This window comes from Hyposmocoma kahamanoa, unplaced genomic scaffold, assembly GCF_003589595.1.
Source record: "Hyposmocoma kahamanoa isolate Upper Pololo Valley unplaced genomic scaffold, ASM358959v1 263, whole genome shotgun sequence".
NCBI lineage: Eukaryota > Metazoa > Arthropoda > Insecta > Lepidoptera > Cosmopterigidae > Hyposmocoma > Hyposmocoma kahamanoa.
This window is the reverse complement of record NW_020653766.1, coordinates 652,377-669,387: the sequence shown is the minus strand read 5'-3', so window position 1 is coordinate 669,387 and position 17,011 is coordinate 652,377. Positions and strand designations below refer to the sequence as shown.

Here is a 17,011-nt window from a genome sequence, read left to right as displayed (position 1 = left end):
AGATATCAATCGTATAAAAAAAGCAGTTTGATGGTTCCGACTCTCGACAAAACTGCTTCTTTTTAATTTTTATTTTTTTGTATCAGTTTTTGTTAATCTTTCTATATCATTTTCTTTACCGTTCAATATGGAAACGCATATAAAACAATTGACTAATTGTATATCTATAAAAAGTTTTTTACAACAATTACCCAATAACTGTCACTTAAGTATTTTATGTTTACATATGAATATAAGACCAATGATTAAGAATTTCCCTAAATTGCAAGAAATTGTTCATGACTGTATTTTTATTTAGATATTATAGAACTTGGATGGCTATAATATGTACATACAACTACAGTCTAACAAACAGTCTAACAAAGGTGGTGTTATTATTTACGTCAAAAACCACCTTAAACTCACTTTAATAACGCATCAAACAAAAACTTTTGAAAATTTAACAAGTATTTTAAAACAACAAGGTGACTAGAAAGTAGTTGTGTGTGCGGTGTGTAGACCGCCCAAAACCAATAAACATATATTTAAGGAATTGAGTAAATACATTTCTATATTTGATGCAAAACGGAACTTGATTTTGATCAGCGACACGAATATTGACCTAAAAACATTTCATCATATACAGATAAATACTTAGAAACACTTACCGAATACGGATTAATGTGCGGAATATCTGACTATATTAGAATAGAAAAAAAGCTAGATATTATCACGAAATCGTGCATTGATGTTGTACTGGCTGACCACCGAGTTACTATTATCGCTTCCATAGACTACTCGTATTCTACCCGGAGTGTGTTTGATAAACAAGTGATTGATGGTGATATACTTCAGAGTGAAGAAGAAAATTGACTGGTTGCATACTAAACACATGAATTCCCCCAATGACTTATATACTTTTATTAAAAATTTAAAAAAATTAAACAATCGATTCAGAATGCAAAAAATACAGCTACTAGTTCTAAAAAAAATGTAAAGTAACAGAGGGTAACAACATGGATCATTTTAGATTACCATAGATTAATGTCAATGTGACTCGATTGTGTAGTAAACTTAATAAACTCTTTGGTAAATGGAAACGAAATTCGCACGACTCAAAATTAAAGTACATAAAGTTTTAGAAATGAAAAGAAATAAATACAATGTCAATTATATACAAGATAAACTTAGAAACACGAAGAAAGTTTATCATATCATTAATAAGATGCTGGATCGGGTATTATTGTCAACTGATGCAACGCTGTTAAAAGCTTTTGAAAATCAAAGTCATACTACACAAGTTATTGTCGAAAATTTCGCTTTAGGATTTGATAAGGCGGTTAAAGATATAATTCCAAATTGTAACGTAAAGCTACTAGCATCAAATATGTACACCAAGCCTGTTAATTCCAGTATACATTTTCAGAATGCAACAGCTGATAAGATTCATAAAATAATTAAATCCCAAAAAGGCACCTGATCCTGATAATATAAGAGTATCCGTTATCCAATGTATAGGGGCCGATATGTCATTAGCTATTGCCAATCTAAGTATTAGAACTGGTACTTATCCTGACGAGTTAAAATTAGGTTGTGTGAGACCATTGCACAAAAAAGGAAGACGAGATGATTATCACAACTACCGACCAATTACAATATTATCATCGATTGATAAAATAGTCGAAGAGTATGTCTGTCAAGAAGTACATGATTTTTATAAAAAACGCGTTCTAATATACCGAAACCAGTTCGGTTTTCAAAAGGGGAAAGGCACTAATGATCTTTTACTTAAATTCACAGATGAGGTCAATGAATACCCGAATATGAGGAAACATGTGTTAGACCTAATTATTGACTTTTCGCGCGCATTTGACACTTTAGATCATATGCAACTGGTTGCGAAATTGGATAGTTGTGGGGTGCGTGGGCCGATGCTTGAGTGGTGTAGGAAATTCCTTCAAGAGAATAAGTTCACTGTGAAAGTAAAAGACACGTACAGTGACCCAGTATCTGTGACAGAGGGCACTGCTCAGGGTTCTGTGCTGGGACCACTTCACTTCCTATCTTACTTGAACGAAATGCGTCATTGTATTCTTTATTCCTCCTGTTACCAATTTGCAGACGATACATGCTTGTAGCCGCAGACAAAGACCCTACATACATAGCACGCGACCAGCTTCAGTCGGGCTTTAATGCTCTTGTGAAATGGTGCCACGATGCGGGTTTGGTTTCGAACACCTCTAAAACCAAACTACTAACAATAAAATCGCCTTACATTAAGACCACTGTGTTAACAAGCGTCGTGGGCGATGATCATAATTGTCTTCATTCCCCTAACACTAGGCCTACAGTTACTAGGATCAACTTTCCTACCGCTTTTGAATAAAGGAATAACCTTACTACGTATTTCATTAAATCAAGAAAAATACCTCCGTCAACGTACCTTATGAATGCATGTGAAATGTGGGGAAATTATATAAATTACCGAGTCTATAACTTTAGTCGATATGCCCCAGAGATCTTCAGTTTTTTTAACATGTACATATACATTTAAAAGCTTTAATGATGTCTTTTGAATTAACATGGTGAAAATTAAATACACTGCCACAAACTTTAACATTTTTCTTTAGGAGATCATTAGCAAGAGTTGGAAAGGAATTTTATGATTTTGTAGTGTTCACGGCGATACCCGATAAGAATGATTTAAAAGCTTGGGCTACCTCGTCTTTTGATTTAATAAGTTTGCCGTCTAATTCTAGAACTATATCTCTACCATATTGTTTAAACCTGCCTGATTCTTTATTTATTATATTCCAAATAGTTTTAGATTTATTTTTCGGTTGTATAATTTTATCACTGTGAAACTTAACCATAGCAGCTGCACATACTTTTTCAAAATGTTTTTGAATAATTTTTAACATATTATATAAAAATGGAATTAGTATTATAAGTTTTCATAGCATATAGCTCATACAAACGAGACCTACTCTTATGAATCCCTACTATTGTTTAGTCATTGAATTTAGTCTCTATGTGGAAAGTTAATGTTTTCGATGTAAATGCGTTATCAAATTCATTTTTAATGCAATTAAATATAAAATTTGCTGTATAAAATACTTAGAACCTCTGGCATACGGAGGAGGTGATTTAAACTATTGTCGATATTCTTTTGAAATCTAATGATTCGTTCTGTGGTAATCTGTCTGCAGAGAAATTGGTCTACCTTCTTGCTCATTTTACAATTAAAAGAAGCCAATTGGCCACTATGGTCTGATCTTAAGCAATTTATCATTGATTTAGATACTGCGTCTGTGTTACAAAAGATGTTATCAATACAAGTATAAGAGGCAGTGATGTGAGTTGGTTCCAAGAAAAGATTGATCAAGTTAAAACTCTTAAATAAATTAATGAATCTGTAGGAGAGTGTTCGTTTCTCCTATCTGTTAATTCGGGACTCGAACCCGAACTACGTATACTTGAAACTATGACAAGAAAGCGAATGGAAGGAAGAAAGATACGCGGAAGCTAATGAATAATATTGTTGAAAAGAATGCAAAGGAACTTTACTTAAAGAAATTAAAAATTCCAAGAACAGCGTAAAAATACAAAGCAGTATAAGAATTAGAAAGCGCGTCTGTTTCCAAAGCGAGAAGCGAGCAGAGTGCTCGGTACTCGGCGCGCAGTGCTGGGTTTTGAAGCGATGAGGTGCATGAGGCGGGGCGACCGCCCGACAGGGGTCGGCTGGCTTGCAAGGTAAAACAAGCGATGTGCGGCGCGACACCCACGTCACTCATCGTACGATATGCAGGCGCCGACGTCATTGATCGTATGATGTTGGTGTTGCCTCACTCGTAAAGCAATAGCGTTTTGCTTATGGAATGTGCGCCACAAGTCTTACAGAAGTAGAACAGTTTTCCAACAGGTTTACATTAAAATCCCCACAGACTAATATGGTTTTTTAGTTGGTAAAATCTGTTTTAAACTATCTTCCATCATTAATTCAAACTCATTGTAATTAGTAGAGGGGGATCTGTATACACATAAAATGACAAACTGATCCAATTCCACACATGATCTCAATGTTAATGGAATCTGTGATAAATATTTATAAATTGTTATTACTTCCTTAATGGCGGCCACTAGGCTTGGGCTAGTGTCAGTTTTATAAGAATAATATAAAAATTATGGCGATCGTCGCCAGTATCAGTTTTTCATTATACGTTACCACGGGTTGGTGAAGCCGTCAATGTCAAGCGTAAATTCGAACCATCAACGAATTTAATTAATTAAATTGTATTTTTGTGATTTATGTAATATTCTATAATTGTTTCTAATTTATTTTGCATGTGCATACATGTAAAATAATACCGATTTTATTTTATTTATTTTTTAAATGCATTTGCTATGGAAATTTAATCAAAGTCGGAAATAATAATAAGAAAACCAATCTTTAAATTTTCCTGCAGCTTCAATCCTAACTTCTTTTATTTTGGACTCATTGGAAAAAAATAAAAATACTGTACGTTTAATCTACGAGTATAATGGAATTTAAATATCGAAATTATCTAAAACAGTAATACATCTACATTTTTCTTCAAGCAACAGTAACATACAAATTGACATGAAATTGAAACGGCCGTCCGAAATATGAGTTGTGTAAATGTTTAGTAATAATAAAATAAAAGAAATCAAATTAACGTGATTGCTTTTCGCTTCGACATTTTAGGGACTTTAATTACAAAGATTATAGTAAGAAAATAAAATATTTCTGTAAAAATTAATTGTCGATAAACATCAATCATCGTAAATGAACATCACTATTTGAGTCTAGAAATTTCAACAAAGCATTGAATAATAATAGAAATAATAACTGAAAATGCAAATAGCCGGAGGTATGTTATCCCACTGTTTTTAAAGATTTTGTTTTCACTCCAATTTTTATAAGGCAACAACCTGGCATTTTCATGTTTTTCGAGAGATCTTGTATGTACGGACAACGGCACATCAGACTACATATTTTTGTTCGAAAATCGCCTCCAGTGCGACGGAACAAGATACGTCAATATGTAGCTTAATGTGCTGGAGTGGTACAATACTCGATGATGTACAACAACGATCGCCATGGCACTGTAGCGATGTTTGAAGACTGGTGGTTCATGTCGCCATGTGTATGGTCATTTTGACCATATCGAGGCGACATGAACCACGCCCTCATACCAAATCTCCCCTTTTTTCCTATATCTATGGTGATAACCAAACACCTAAACAATCTTAACGAAGCAATAAACACTGCGCGGCGAGATGTAAATGAAGATAATAAAAAACAAAATTTTACATTAACGGTGATAATAGTAAATAGCATGCTTATGCTTTAGAACAAGATTTTGCTTGCTATTTCATATGTCACACGTGTACTAGGAACAATTTGCACTACGGCTATAGAAAGATAGTTTAAGTGAAAATGTGACTTAGGCTATGGAAATATCAATTGTTATAATTTCAACAAGATTTGCACTCCTCATTTCAACTGATGAAATAATTCAAAATCAATTCCGTCTATTAAATGCAACAGGGTTCAAAATTATTAAGTCATTTATTTTCCTTGATAATTGAACAGCGTGAGGTTAGGTATTAATGTGGTGGTAGTGCTTGTCCGTCAGTGTGTGTGGTGTTGTATGCGGTATATACCAACCGCCTGCTGTGCATGAAGTTATGGTAAAGTTAAGATAAAATTACTCTATTAACCCTAACGGTGAGACCTCAAGGGTTGTTCTATTGAATTTATATAATAGTGTAGCCCTACAACCTAACGGTGTGTAGCCTAACCTAACCATAAATATATAGACGGAGAAATATATATGCAAGATATGAACGGGAAGTCTGTCACCATGAGACCTAAGGTGACAAACGGAAGGTTGGACAGAGGTAAGGAAGTACACGTCGTGCAATGTGTACTAGAATGGTATTCTCACTGCCTGTCAAGCAGACTCACAAGACCGATCTACTGATGGCTAAAGGTGTCTTGGGCACAGTGAGAGGAGTAGCGGGTAGTACTAAGCAGGATGATGAGTTTGATGAGTTAAAATCAGTTATCCAACTGAGTATATTTACAAATCTTATTACTTATTACTATTCATACAATTTTTATGACTAATGCATAGATTTTTCTTAGTGTGCTATGTGTGTTGTAGCCGATGAAGCTCTTTTCTGTTAATTAGTTAATTATATTACTAAGTTGTACTTGTTGCCTGATGACGAGGCCATTTTTTGTGACAGTTTAAATGTAACGATCTTGAGTTTTGTTGTTAAATACATGATGTTCAACGTTGAACAATAATTATCTGATAATTATCCATGTTGATACATAGTTTTGTCTCCTTCATTTTTTACTTAAAAAGACAAACAGTGACTAAATAAACATGAAGAAAAGTCTTTGTCATTTTTGTTTTTTTAGTTTGAAATTTGACGTGTTAGGATACGTATCGGATACAAGCACATAATAGAACATTGTATCGCAATGAATTATATATCGTCATGATAATTATAACTTCGAACCCTGATATGCAAAACTTCTATTTTTTGTTCGAGTTTATTAATATGATTATCAAGATTCATGAAAATTTACGTAGAATTTTGTTTTCAGATCTGAATATGAATACTCTTTTGATTTTGAATACAAAGATACGGTGCGAAGAATACTTGTGCTTATTCTTCTAACTTTGTTCGTGAGTATCTATTACGTAATTGTACGGGCCTCATATTTCCAGATCCTTTAGTAACATGTCACACGTTACGACCAATACCGTCACCAAACGAAAAGCCAAATTTTCCTCAATGGAAATGAAAATGTTTAAAAGTAAATTTAAAATAGCGAAATTGTTGTTTAATGATGCTGATTTTTTTTTAAATAAAACAAAGTGACGGGACGAACAAGTCGTGTGCCTGTTTAAGCTACACGCCTGTCCATAACAGTTGCAGTGCCACGCAGTCCTTTAAGTCACAAAGATCTGAGAGGCACTGCGATTGCGTCGGTCACCTGAGACATAAGTTGACAAGTCCCATGTGCCTGTAATTTCACTTAATAATAGTTTTGCTGTGTGATATAATTATGTGGTACTTCTTCTCACCGGGCAAAGATTTGCGTCCTTTACGACTTGTAAGTTGATTACATTAAGTATAAACTTTGGGGAAACTCATTGGTGTACAGAATTGAAGCAATCAAGCGCCTTTTATGTAGGCTATCCCTGATTTATTTTATCCTAATTGAGGAAACACAGTTTGACAATGCTTTTATAGCCTTAAGAATTCGACGCTTTCGAAAAGACCCTTTAAAATTAAATGATTCCAAAGTTCCTTTATTTGTCTTGAAAAAGTGACCGCCATGTGGAAGTAACTGGGCAATCGCGCTAGTCAATACTGGGTCATGGGTGCGTGGTGCTAGGCGCCCTCATCTGGACCAAACCGCGCGTTTGTTCTTCTTATCAGGTCAATGACAAAAAGTAATAAAATGACAAATCAGTGTTAAATTTCTTTGGTCCAGTAAGCTAGACATCCTCCGGTTCCTACAGCCGCGTAGGAGTCGGAGAACTTGAAAGATTTGGTAGTCGACTTAAAGTAGACGGCTTAGCGGTGGTAACCGTTAGTTGCGCAGAACGCATCGGGAAGTTAGCATGCCTACAACTCCGGTACCTACCTGGAAAATAGGGAGGCTCACCTAAGGCACTAGCCTTATCGAGTCTAGACCGAATGAAATCTTTACAAACGGACTGATTTGGGCTTAGGACCTGACTTAAACGATTCCTGCGCGGGCTTGGTCGCACAGATCATAGTGCCAAAAAAAAAACAAAGAAAAACAAAAAAACAAAACCAAAACTTATGCAGAAAGATATTGGACTGGTCCAGTAAGCACCTACCTCTGTGCCCCTGTCGGTTGCCTTTAGGAGGTCTGACACGTTGGTCACGAGGGCAGGTGAGGCATACTTTGTGTGGGACATCCGCAAGTACAATGGTTTTGAGTCTGGTTGATAAAGCCCTATTTAATAACGACGTCTCTACACCGGCCTGCTTGTTCTGACACGGTTCAGGACTTCTATAGTTTGACCACGTGCCCAGGGGGAACAGTTTCGGAGCTAAGAGTCGATCTACTTCAGCTCAAATTCAGTAATTTTTGCCGCACTGGATCGATTCTACTGCGCGGTTCGAGTGGCAGGAACACTGGATTTATTTCAGAATTTATTTTTATACAAACGAAAATGAAGCCATTTGAAAATGTATATCGTTTATTACACGTATTCTATCTAGTTCAGTTAATATTAAAAAAAATGATTGGTATAGGTAAAGTACCCATTGAATACAACCGTTGTGTTGTACAATTACAAGGTAAGTTTGTGTGTTTTCTCTGCCGTGAACATTTTTAGGAATCGTGTTTTTACACCGTTTACTTATCAATGTGTATCCTTCATTGACTTACAAATAAATGGACGACGGGTCTAATACAAAAACCACGAAAAAAATGTCCCAAGTCAACCTATTCGAAATTTAAATTGTAATGTCATCGCAGTATCGCGCTGTCCGTAGAACAAATGAAGACTAAAGCGGAGTGTCGCGCTCTGTATACGATTTTAGCGCCTTACAAGTGCGGACACTTTTTAGCGCGGACCCGACGTCCATATAATTGTAAGTCAATGGTATCCTTAATTTTACTATATATTTTATCCAAAGTGATTGTTATGCGGAATCATCAAAGCCATTTGAGGTTGTATAGACTCTTAGGCGATAAAATCAAATGGAACAACGAGTTTCGCTTGCCAAAGTTTGCGTCTCGCGTCTGTTGAGCTACAAACCGCTTGTTTTTGCAGATCTTCTGCCTGATACCATTGTTTATTTTTGCTGAGATGGAAATGTGGAAAATGATAATGATACAAACCGAAAAGGAGGAGCTTCTCGTAATGGCCAACTACTTCACGCTTTCTTTTTTAGGTGGACTCAATGCACTGTCTACACTCATCTGGGAATATGTGAGTACACTTTATAATGTCTACAGTGCCACTGCGAGTCGAAAGGGAAAACTTGCAAGTTCGATGATTTGCTATTTTTAGATCGAAGCATAAAATGTCATCGTCTTTTTAGGAGAGGATTTTAAAATGTGGGTTAGAGATTGCTCACATTTCCTGTAGGATGAGCCTACACTAAATGATAATTGATAATGATATAATGATCGACTCGAGTGTCCGATGCACACTGCCTGAAATAACGCGGCCCACGCCACGCGTAAGCGAATATTGCAGCATACACATTCTTATAATGTAGGTTATTAATCGTACATTTCACATGGGTAGCGAGAGGTATTGCTGCTAAACACTTACTAATGAACGTAACTTAGAAATTAAAATGCACGGGGAATCGAATCGTCGACTTTCGCAATTGAAACGCAACCGAACTGCACTGCCATCGGTCAGACATAAAACTTGAGAATCGGATTAGACTGAAATAATTTTGGCGTGAAACTGCATCGGGCACATGACCAACAATCTCAGTACAGAGTACTAAAAAAACCGACCTCAAAACTACATGTGTGAATTACATCTATTTCCCAAGTTTTATTGAAATCGGTTACCGGAAAGTGCGCAAAACCGGATTCATTCTCTGGTTTGCTACCTTTACAGATGGAATATTTTCTCCGATTTTAAATGGAACTACTACTGAGGTACCCTGTTTCCAGCAAAAAAGATTCGATAAAATCGGTTCACAAATGCCAGAATTATCGCCTAATATACAAACAAAAAATAGATTGTTGTATTAGGAACCTCTTCCTTATGTGAAGTCGGTTAAAAATGAAACCGTCTTTGGACGGGTGTTTTTTCTACAGACTTCGCTACGACATGTTTAATTAAATAAGTTAAAATTGTTGTTTTGTACAGATATTCACAAGAGCATCGATATTGTTCTCGCATTGGTTGTACAATCATCGCACCGAATACCATCACGAAACGTCCTTCGTAAAGTACATGTTTAGTTTTACGCTACTTAACAATTTTGGATTATTGTTTTACTATACTTTCATTAAGGTTGGTTAATTTTTTTGTAAAATTAAAATTTAAAAAATAAGGTTTAATATATTACGGCTACAAGTTATTAGCGGGCTTTACACGGACACTGTATCGCGCGTGATACAGCAATCGTGCACGATTGAGCGCGCGTGTGTTTACAATATTAAATTTTAATTTTAAAAAGGGAAAGACCGCGAGATTGTGCTCATCTATCGCGCGCGCAACCGCGCACTTCAACACGCGCCAGTTTCACGAGGTCTATCCTGCACTATTAGCTTTTACGTGGACGCTTCTTCCGTTGTAACAAAAACGAACACGAGCAAACGCGTGTGAAAGAACGTTAGCTTAGAAAATTTTAAAAATATAATCGCATTACTGTGTTCCGGTTTTGAAGGGTAAGGATGCTGGTGAAATTATATACACATGGGACTTTTAAATTTATTTCTCAGGGTTATAGGCGCAGTGGCAGAGCCCCCCAGATCTTTGCAATTTAAGACACTGGTGCAAGTGGCACTGCAACTGTTATGGACAGGCATGTAGCTTAGTGCTCTTACATATATAAACACGATACAACGTCGCGTCGTAGCACGACGACGTCGTGCCCTAACGAGCTCTAAGGGCTCTTACACATACGACGTCGCATCGTGCTACGACGCACCGCGGTGGTAAAAAGCGCTGCCGCCGCGGCACCGTACGTAATTAGCAGTGATTGGAATTGAGGGAGTTAATTCATCCACAGTGTGAACGTTTTCTTACTATGGTCGTATACCCATTTCGTCATCAATGCGTATAAAAATTCTATTTCTTCTCACTAGCTCGGAAAAGATTTCTTTCTCGTTAGAGACACGCACGCGAAAGCGTCTTTTGCACGCTAGCGTGGTAAAGGTTTTTGAAATTAGAACTTGGCGATGGACTTTGGTGCACCACCACATAACCTAACCTAACTTTTTTTTCGATGAAAAAAAGATAATGACACTGTAATGTGTTGAATCAACGTGACTTCTTTAGTAGGTCACGTTTTATTATTATTATTATTATTATTATTATTATACGAAGAATTTCAGCAAATTGTGCCTAACATAAATAATCTCGCGGATCAAATAAGTGGATCCGATTGGGAGATTATACATAGATATGCGAAAGAAATGATTTATTTAAGAACCGAAATTAAAAGTTTAGTGTATAGGCCCTCAAGAACCAGTATCAGATTCAAAAATGGCAACGGTATTCAATTGTACAGCACTATGATTGAGGTTAAGCATAAGCAAATTCCCATTAATTTTGTTTTAAAAACTAGACTGTCACAAAGTGCTAGACTTAGATTACATTCTGCTTACACCACCGGAGATGACTTGATTGTTAATATGAAAAAGCATTTAATTCAAAAGAAATCAGTCACAACTATTACGTACCAAATAAGGAAATAGGTCGATAGAAAGGTTTAGTATGGAACTAAAAGAATTGTTTGTTAGTTTGACTTTAGCCCAAGCAGATGGTGATGACAATAATGTTAACTTTCTTCGCCCTCTGAACGAGAAATTAGCTCTGAAACGATTCGCAGATGGTTTTTCAAGTACACGTCTTAGTACGATAATTGCGTCTCGTAATTTCGAATCATTACTGGAAGCGATCAGAGCCGCGGTCGATGAAGAATGTCTATCATCGCCACAGTATCATGTATTCAGTTTCAGAAATTATAATAATGGCCAATCACGTGGACGAAGTTACCAAAACAACTACAAATGTAGCTGTACATCAGATCAGCCCAATTTTGTGCATCATTGTTCCAATCACTCACAAAATCTTAATCAAAACAATGACCTAGGTAATAATTGCAATAGTTCACGTGGCTATAAGCGAGGTAACTCAAAACGGAACGTTTGTCGCGCCAACTTTCACAAGTCCTACATGTAAACACTGACTACCCTACGGGTGATAGCGCGAGTTCTACAGAACGAAACAATTGAATAAAGGTAAAGATCATATTATCACTTTCATCGTTTAAAACTCGATGCGAACGGACGTGCGCTAATTGTTTTCCTACATTCGAATATTTTGACTTGTATTACTTTAAGTCTGGTGTCGGTGAATCATCGGTCCGTCTCTTACTATCTTGGGGCTGTCGTCGTAAGACTGCGCGTCCATCTTGGATTCCGTCGGACCTTTCACTCAGTCTGCCTGACTTTAGTCCACGTGTCAGTGAATTATCGGCCTCTCTCTTACCATCTTGGAGCTGTCTTCGTAAGACTGCGCGTCCATCTAGGATTCTGTCGGACCTCTCATCCAGCATGCTTGACGTCAGTGGGATCGTTCACTTCATGTTGCGTTGTGATGTGGCAAGCGCCATAGGTGCAATTTGTCAAGCCTGGGACCTCCCTAACATCTGCGGTCCGTCGCTCTACGGTTGCGCCGCGATCGGTGACGGTTGCCCGGCGACATTTGTATACCGTTGCTTCTTGCTACGTATGAACAACGTCATCTGGTCTACGCGCTGCATAGATTGTTTCTGCGTCACACTGCATGCCTACGATGACCACTGATCTCTACGCCCAGTTTCCGTACTAGCTGTTTCACATTATGTAGCCCGTTTTTCCTGAGTTGCCGCTGCGAACAAGGAGTACTCCAGGGGTTAGAATGAGTACGAGTTTGAACAGTAGTATGACCTGCGGCGCTTGCCGGATAGAACTATCAGTGGATGAGGAATTCTTGCAGTGTATGGTGGAGACATGCGGAAAATTGTACCACTATGCATGTAATAACAAAACTCTTTCTGGCAATGAAAGGGCCACTTGGGCATGTCCCGAATGTACTTGTACTATTAAGAAGGAAGGCCGAAACTGTGAAATCCCAGTTGGTACCCTCTCGAAGTCAAGAATATAGCGCTAATGAAGCCTCCTTCAAGTCCCACCCTCGCAGGGCAGTGTCAGCGTTCTTCGGAGGCTAATGTATCCATGTACATGCCTGTCACCTTGGAAATCCAGGTACTACGCGAGCAAATAACAAACTTGATAGAACAGCTTGCTGACGTAGTCGCTACCATAAGGCGATACCACTCGGCTCTTACCGAATGCACATGTAAGGTGAAGCAATCAGCGATAAACTCATTATGATAGAGCATTCCATCGAGTCTCGTTGACCAGCTGTCGTTACGACAGTATCACCTGCCCCTAGTGTCGAGGTTTTGGAATCTTGCAAAACCAGAGACACAACCACATCAGTGAGAAGAAGCTTCAGTAGTCGCTAAACCTAGCATACCAATTGCTGGGCCAACAAATTAGGTTCTCAGCGCAGTTGCGGTCCTCCTTGAAGGCATCTGGAAGGGTGCTACGCAGAGTAGCTATGGGGCCGACAACATGACAATTAAAGACCCTGGTGACCCCACGAGCGGGGAATAGGAAGGAGCCCCAATCCAGAAAGCAAAGACGCCTCACCTCAGTACGCTGCATTGCTGGCCCTAATATCACCTCCTTGAGAGCGGTCGAGGGTCGAAGGCATACGCTGCATTGCTGGCCCTAATATCACCTCCTTGAGAGCGGTCGAGGGCCGAAAGCATATCCACCTATGGAATGATGTCTGGTATTGATGAAGTCTGCTTTTTTTGAAAGGTGTACGTCATAAACGTGTGGCCTGACAATGCAAGAGTTAAAATGTGCTTTTTTCGCGACAAAAGGTGTACATATGAGCGTACAAGTATCCATGACTCTAGAAATGACCATTTCGTCTATCGTACCAGTATAGCGTATCAAAATGTCAGAGATCTTAATACCAAATTTAAATCTTTTAGAAAAAAATATTCGCGAAGACTTAACCAATTCTGCAAATTATGTCCACATTGATAAAATATCATTACAAGATATCGAAACGGGTATGTCTCACCTAAAGCCCCAAAGCTCCTTAGGTCCGGATAATTTTCCAGCTTTCATATTAAAGGGATGTACAGAATTTCTAAATTCGTCGATACTTCACATTTTCAATTTAGCTCTGTATAATGGGGAGTACCCCAATCAGTGGAAAGTTACACGGGTGCGTCCTATTCCCAAGTCAAACGATTCAACCCTGGTTGATTCTGTTTCTGATTATTTGAATAAATGAATGCAAATTGACGTTTTGTACTTTGATTTTCGAAAAGCTTTTGACTATATAGACAACGATGTGCTTTTAAGCAAGTTGTATAGCATCGGCTTCTCGCCCAAACTACTCAGGTTCTTTCCCAGTTATCTACGTGATAGACAGCGGTATGTGCAACACGGAAGCTTTTTTTCGGAAAGTTTCCACACCCGTTCTGAAGTCAGCCAGGGTTCGATTTTGGGCCCGTTCATTAAAAAAGGTTTTGTAGTTCAACTATTTTTCTTTCATCTACCATTTTTCTTGCTGTAGTGAGGTGAAAAGATGTATATTATTTCGCTCGGCAGCTAAGATGTTTTGCGTCTCGTAGCTTGAAACCCTCGCTGCGCTCAGGAATCTATTTTTTGAACCACTCGCCTCGAACCATATACTAAATCTATGCCACAAACAACAACTTCGCAGCCTTGCATAACAAATACTTATTTCTTTCTGTTTATTTTCTAAATATTCCAAAGTATAGGTTGTCTCATGTTTATTGTTAAAATATAATCATTTTCTAGAAATCCCGAGATTGGCTAAACTAAAGAATAACGTGGATGGAACTCCCTCCATTACGATCCTTGGTAATGAGCCTAAAGGGTCTGGTGACGCTACAGATACAAATAAGACCTGTAAACTTTATCTCAAGGTGACAGACGCAGTGGCAGTGCCTCGCCTTGATGTCATAAAAGAAAAGAAAATCATTCCGACTCAATGCAATCGAACATTAATTTTGTTTGGTTCTTATTTGAACCTGCAAGTAGCTGCGTCAGCCTTTAACTACTTCAAATATGTATATTTTAAGGGACTCATGTACAGAAGACCTGATGTTGAGAAAAAATGGAAGTATCCATTGGGGCTGGGCACAACCAACTGTGGAATGCTCAGCTGCATAGACGAAGTGTTCATCGTTTTCATGTTCACTAATATGTTCAAGAAGTCTTTTCAAGAAGTATGTGTCATGATCTGGTATGATTCATTTTTATTTTAGTCATGCCCAAACAGTCCTGTGATTGCTCAGAGTTTGAGTGATAGCGATGAATTGGTATTATGTTCAGGCGCTACTTCGCGGAAATCATCCAGTATATAACCAGAAATAGAGACGAAATAGGGGCCATCTATCCCTGGCAACTTATCAGGAAAACGGGTCTTATATCACTTTTAAATATCAACTCTCGTTTGCGCTGATTTCAAAATCACAAATTAGAACGCTTAAATAGTACAGCGCCAACAACTGAGCCTGTGCGTACTCCGTCTCCGTCTCCTTACATTCCAAACCGTCCGGCGGCCAGAGTACAGCAACAGACGTGCGTTCGAGTGTCCTTTGATTTTTATTTGAAAAAGTGTACAAAAAGTTAATCTACAAGGCAAAAATTTATATGTTCAGTTAGCCAATTTCACCATTATAAAAACTGTAAAACTTTAAAGTGGTCCAGTGCAGTGTACTAAACGTAAATTAAGTAAATCATTCAAATTAAATCGTTATAAGTGCTGTGTTAGTCCGTCATTGGACTTTGCCCGGTCATTAGCGAACAAAAGGCGAGCGCTTGTATGCCTATTCCTACGCCGCTCGAACAATAGAACTGGTCATATGCCTACTCTGACGTTGGTCACACCGCGTAAAGAGTTAGAAAAATTCACAAGCTACGTCACAAGACTGATTAGTACAAACCATACGAGCTTGAACCGCCAATCGTGAGGACTCGGTTCGATCCTCTGCCAAGACAACATACATTTTATTATTTTGTTCTTTTTTTTTGGTTTTTTATTTTTGTTATATTGTGTTCGGAGCACTTCGGGGCCATCCTTATTGTATATTACTGACATTATTATGTGGTGATACCATGTGGTGATATGTATTAGGTGGTGATACCATCTACAGATACAAAATGAGTACCCATCTAAAGTGTGCGGGGTGTCAAAACCTGCTGCCAAAAAGGGAATATCTTACCTGCATGTCTTGTAAAGCGACTTACGACATCGATTGTGCAAACATCAGCCAAAAGCTCTTTAATATAATGGAGCGAAAAGATAAGTGGAAATGCCCAGAATGTCTGTGTAAAAAGCCGAAGACTGGAAATGTAAACACCCCCGTGCGCAGTGGTGCCGTTTTTACGGAAGAACATGAGCCCACCGTTGTAGCGTTGCGAGATGAAGATAATCACAATATTACTCGTCGTACCAGAATAGTGCGCCCGGCCGTTAACGAAGAGAAGGAGAATGTCGGCTCTATGAATAACACTTCGGAAAATCCTATCGTAAGTGAGTTAAAACTATTTATGAAAGAGCTAATACAAACATCAATGGGCAGTATCCACATGGCAATCACTGAATTAACAAATACACTAAATGAACAAAACAAACGCATTGACCTATTAGAGTCCAGAATTTCAGTCCTGGAAAGTAAAGCGGAATCCTCAAGTGATATCACAGCTCTCGAATCCACAATCTCTCAATTGCAGATTGGCGTGGAGCTAGAGGAGACGGATATTGCGAGTGCTGAGCGAGTAGGACCAGTGCGACAACCGGCGCTGGACAGTGGCGCGGCAGCTCGGCCGCGGCCCATTGCGGTACGGCTCGCGCGCCGGGCGCCGCGAGACGCCATGCTGCGAGCCGCGCGCGTGCGCCGCGGCCTGGACACTGATGGACTACAACTGGCGGGACCTACGCGGCGCCTGTACCTCAACGAGCGCCTCACTAAGCACAATCGTCTTCTCTTTTTAAGAGCCCGTGAACTAGCTCGTGAGATGAATTATAAGTTCGTTTGGACCCGCGAAGGAAAAGTTTTTGAGAGCCAGGAATGGCAAAACATCGCCTGCGACTAGAGTCTGACCTTTCTAAAGTTTTTAATAGTCCACAGATCCAAACACGCAAAATCC

At 38.6% G+C, this 17,011-nt stretch overlaps 1 protein-coding gene across 1 annotated transcript in view; it reads left to right on the top strand.

The window, feature by feature from the left end:
• LOC113228940 (anoctamin-5-like) overlaps positions 1-15,713 on the top strand; it is a 42,371-nt gene extending 26,658 nt beyond the window's left edge. Inside the window, exons 11-15 of the mRNA XM_026462384.1 lie at positions 6,623-6,704; positions 8,838-8,996; positions 9,900-10,046; positions 14,938-15,084; positions 15,633-15,713. Coding sequence (XP_026318169.1) covers positions 6,623-6,704; positions 8,838-8,996; positions 9,900-10,046; positions 14,938-15,084; positions 15,633-15,713 — 616 coding nt within the window. The remainder of the gene's footprint in view (positions 1-6,622; positions 6,705-8,837; positions 8,997-9,899; positions 10,047-14,937; positions 15,085-15,632) is intronic.
• Positions 15,714-17,011: the final 1,298 nt, after the last annotated feature.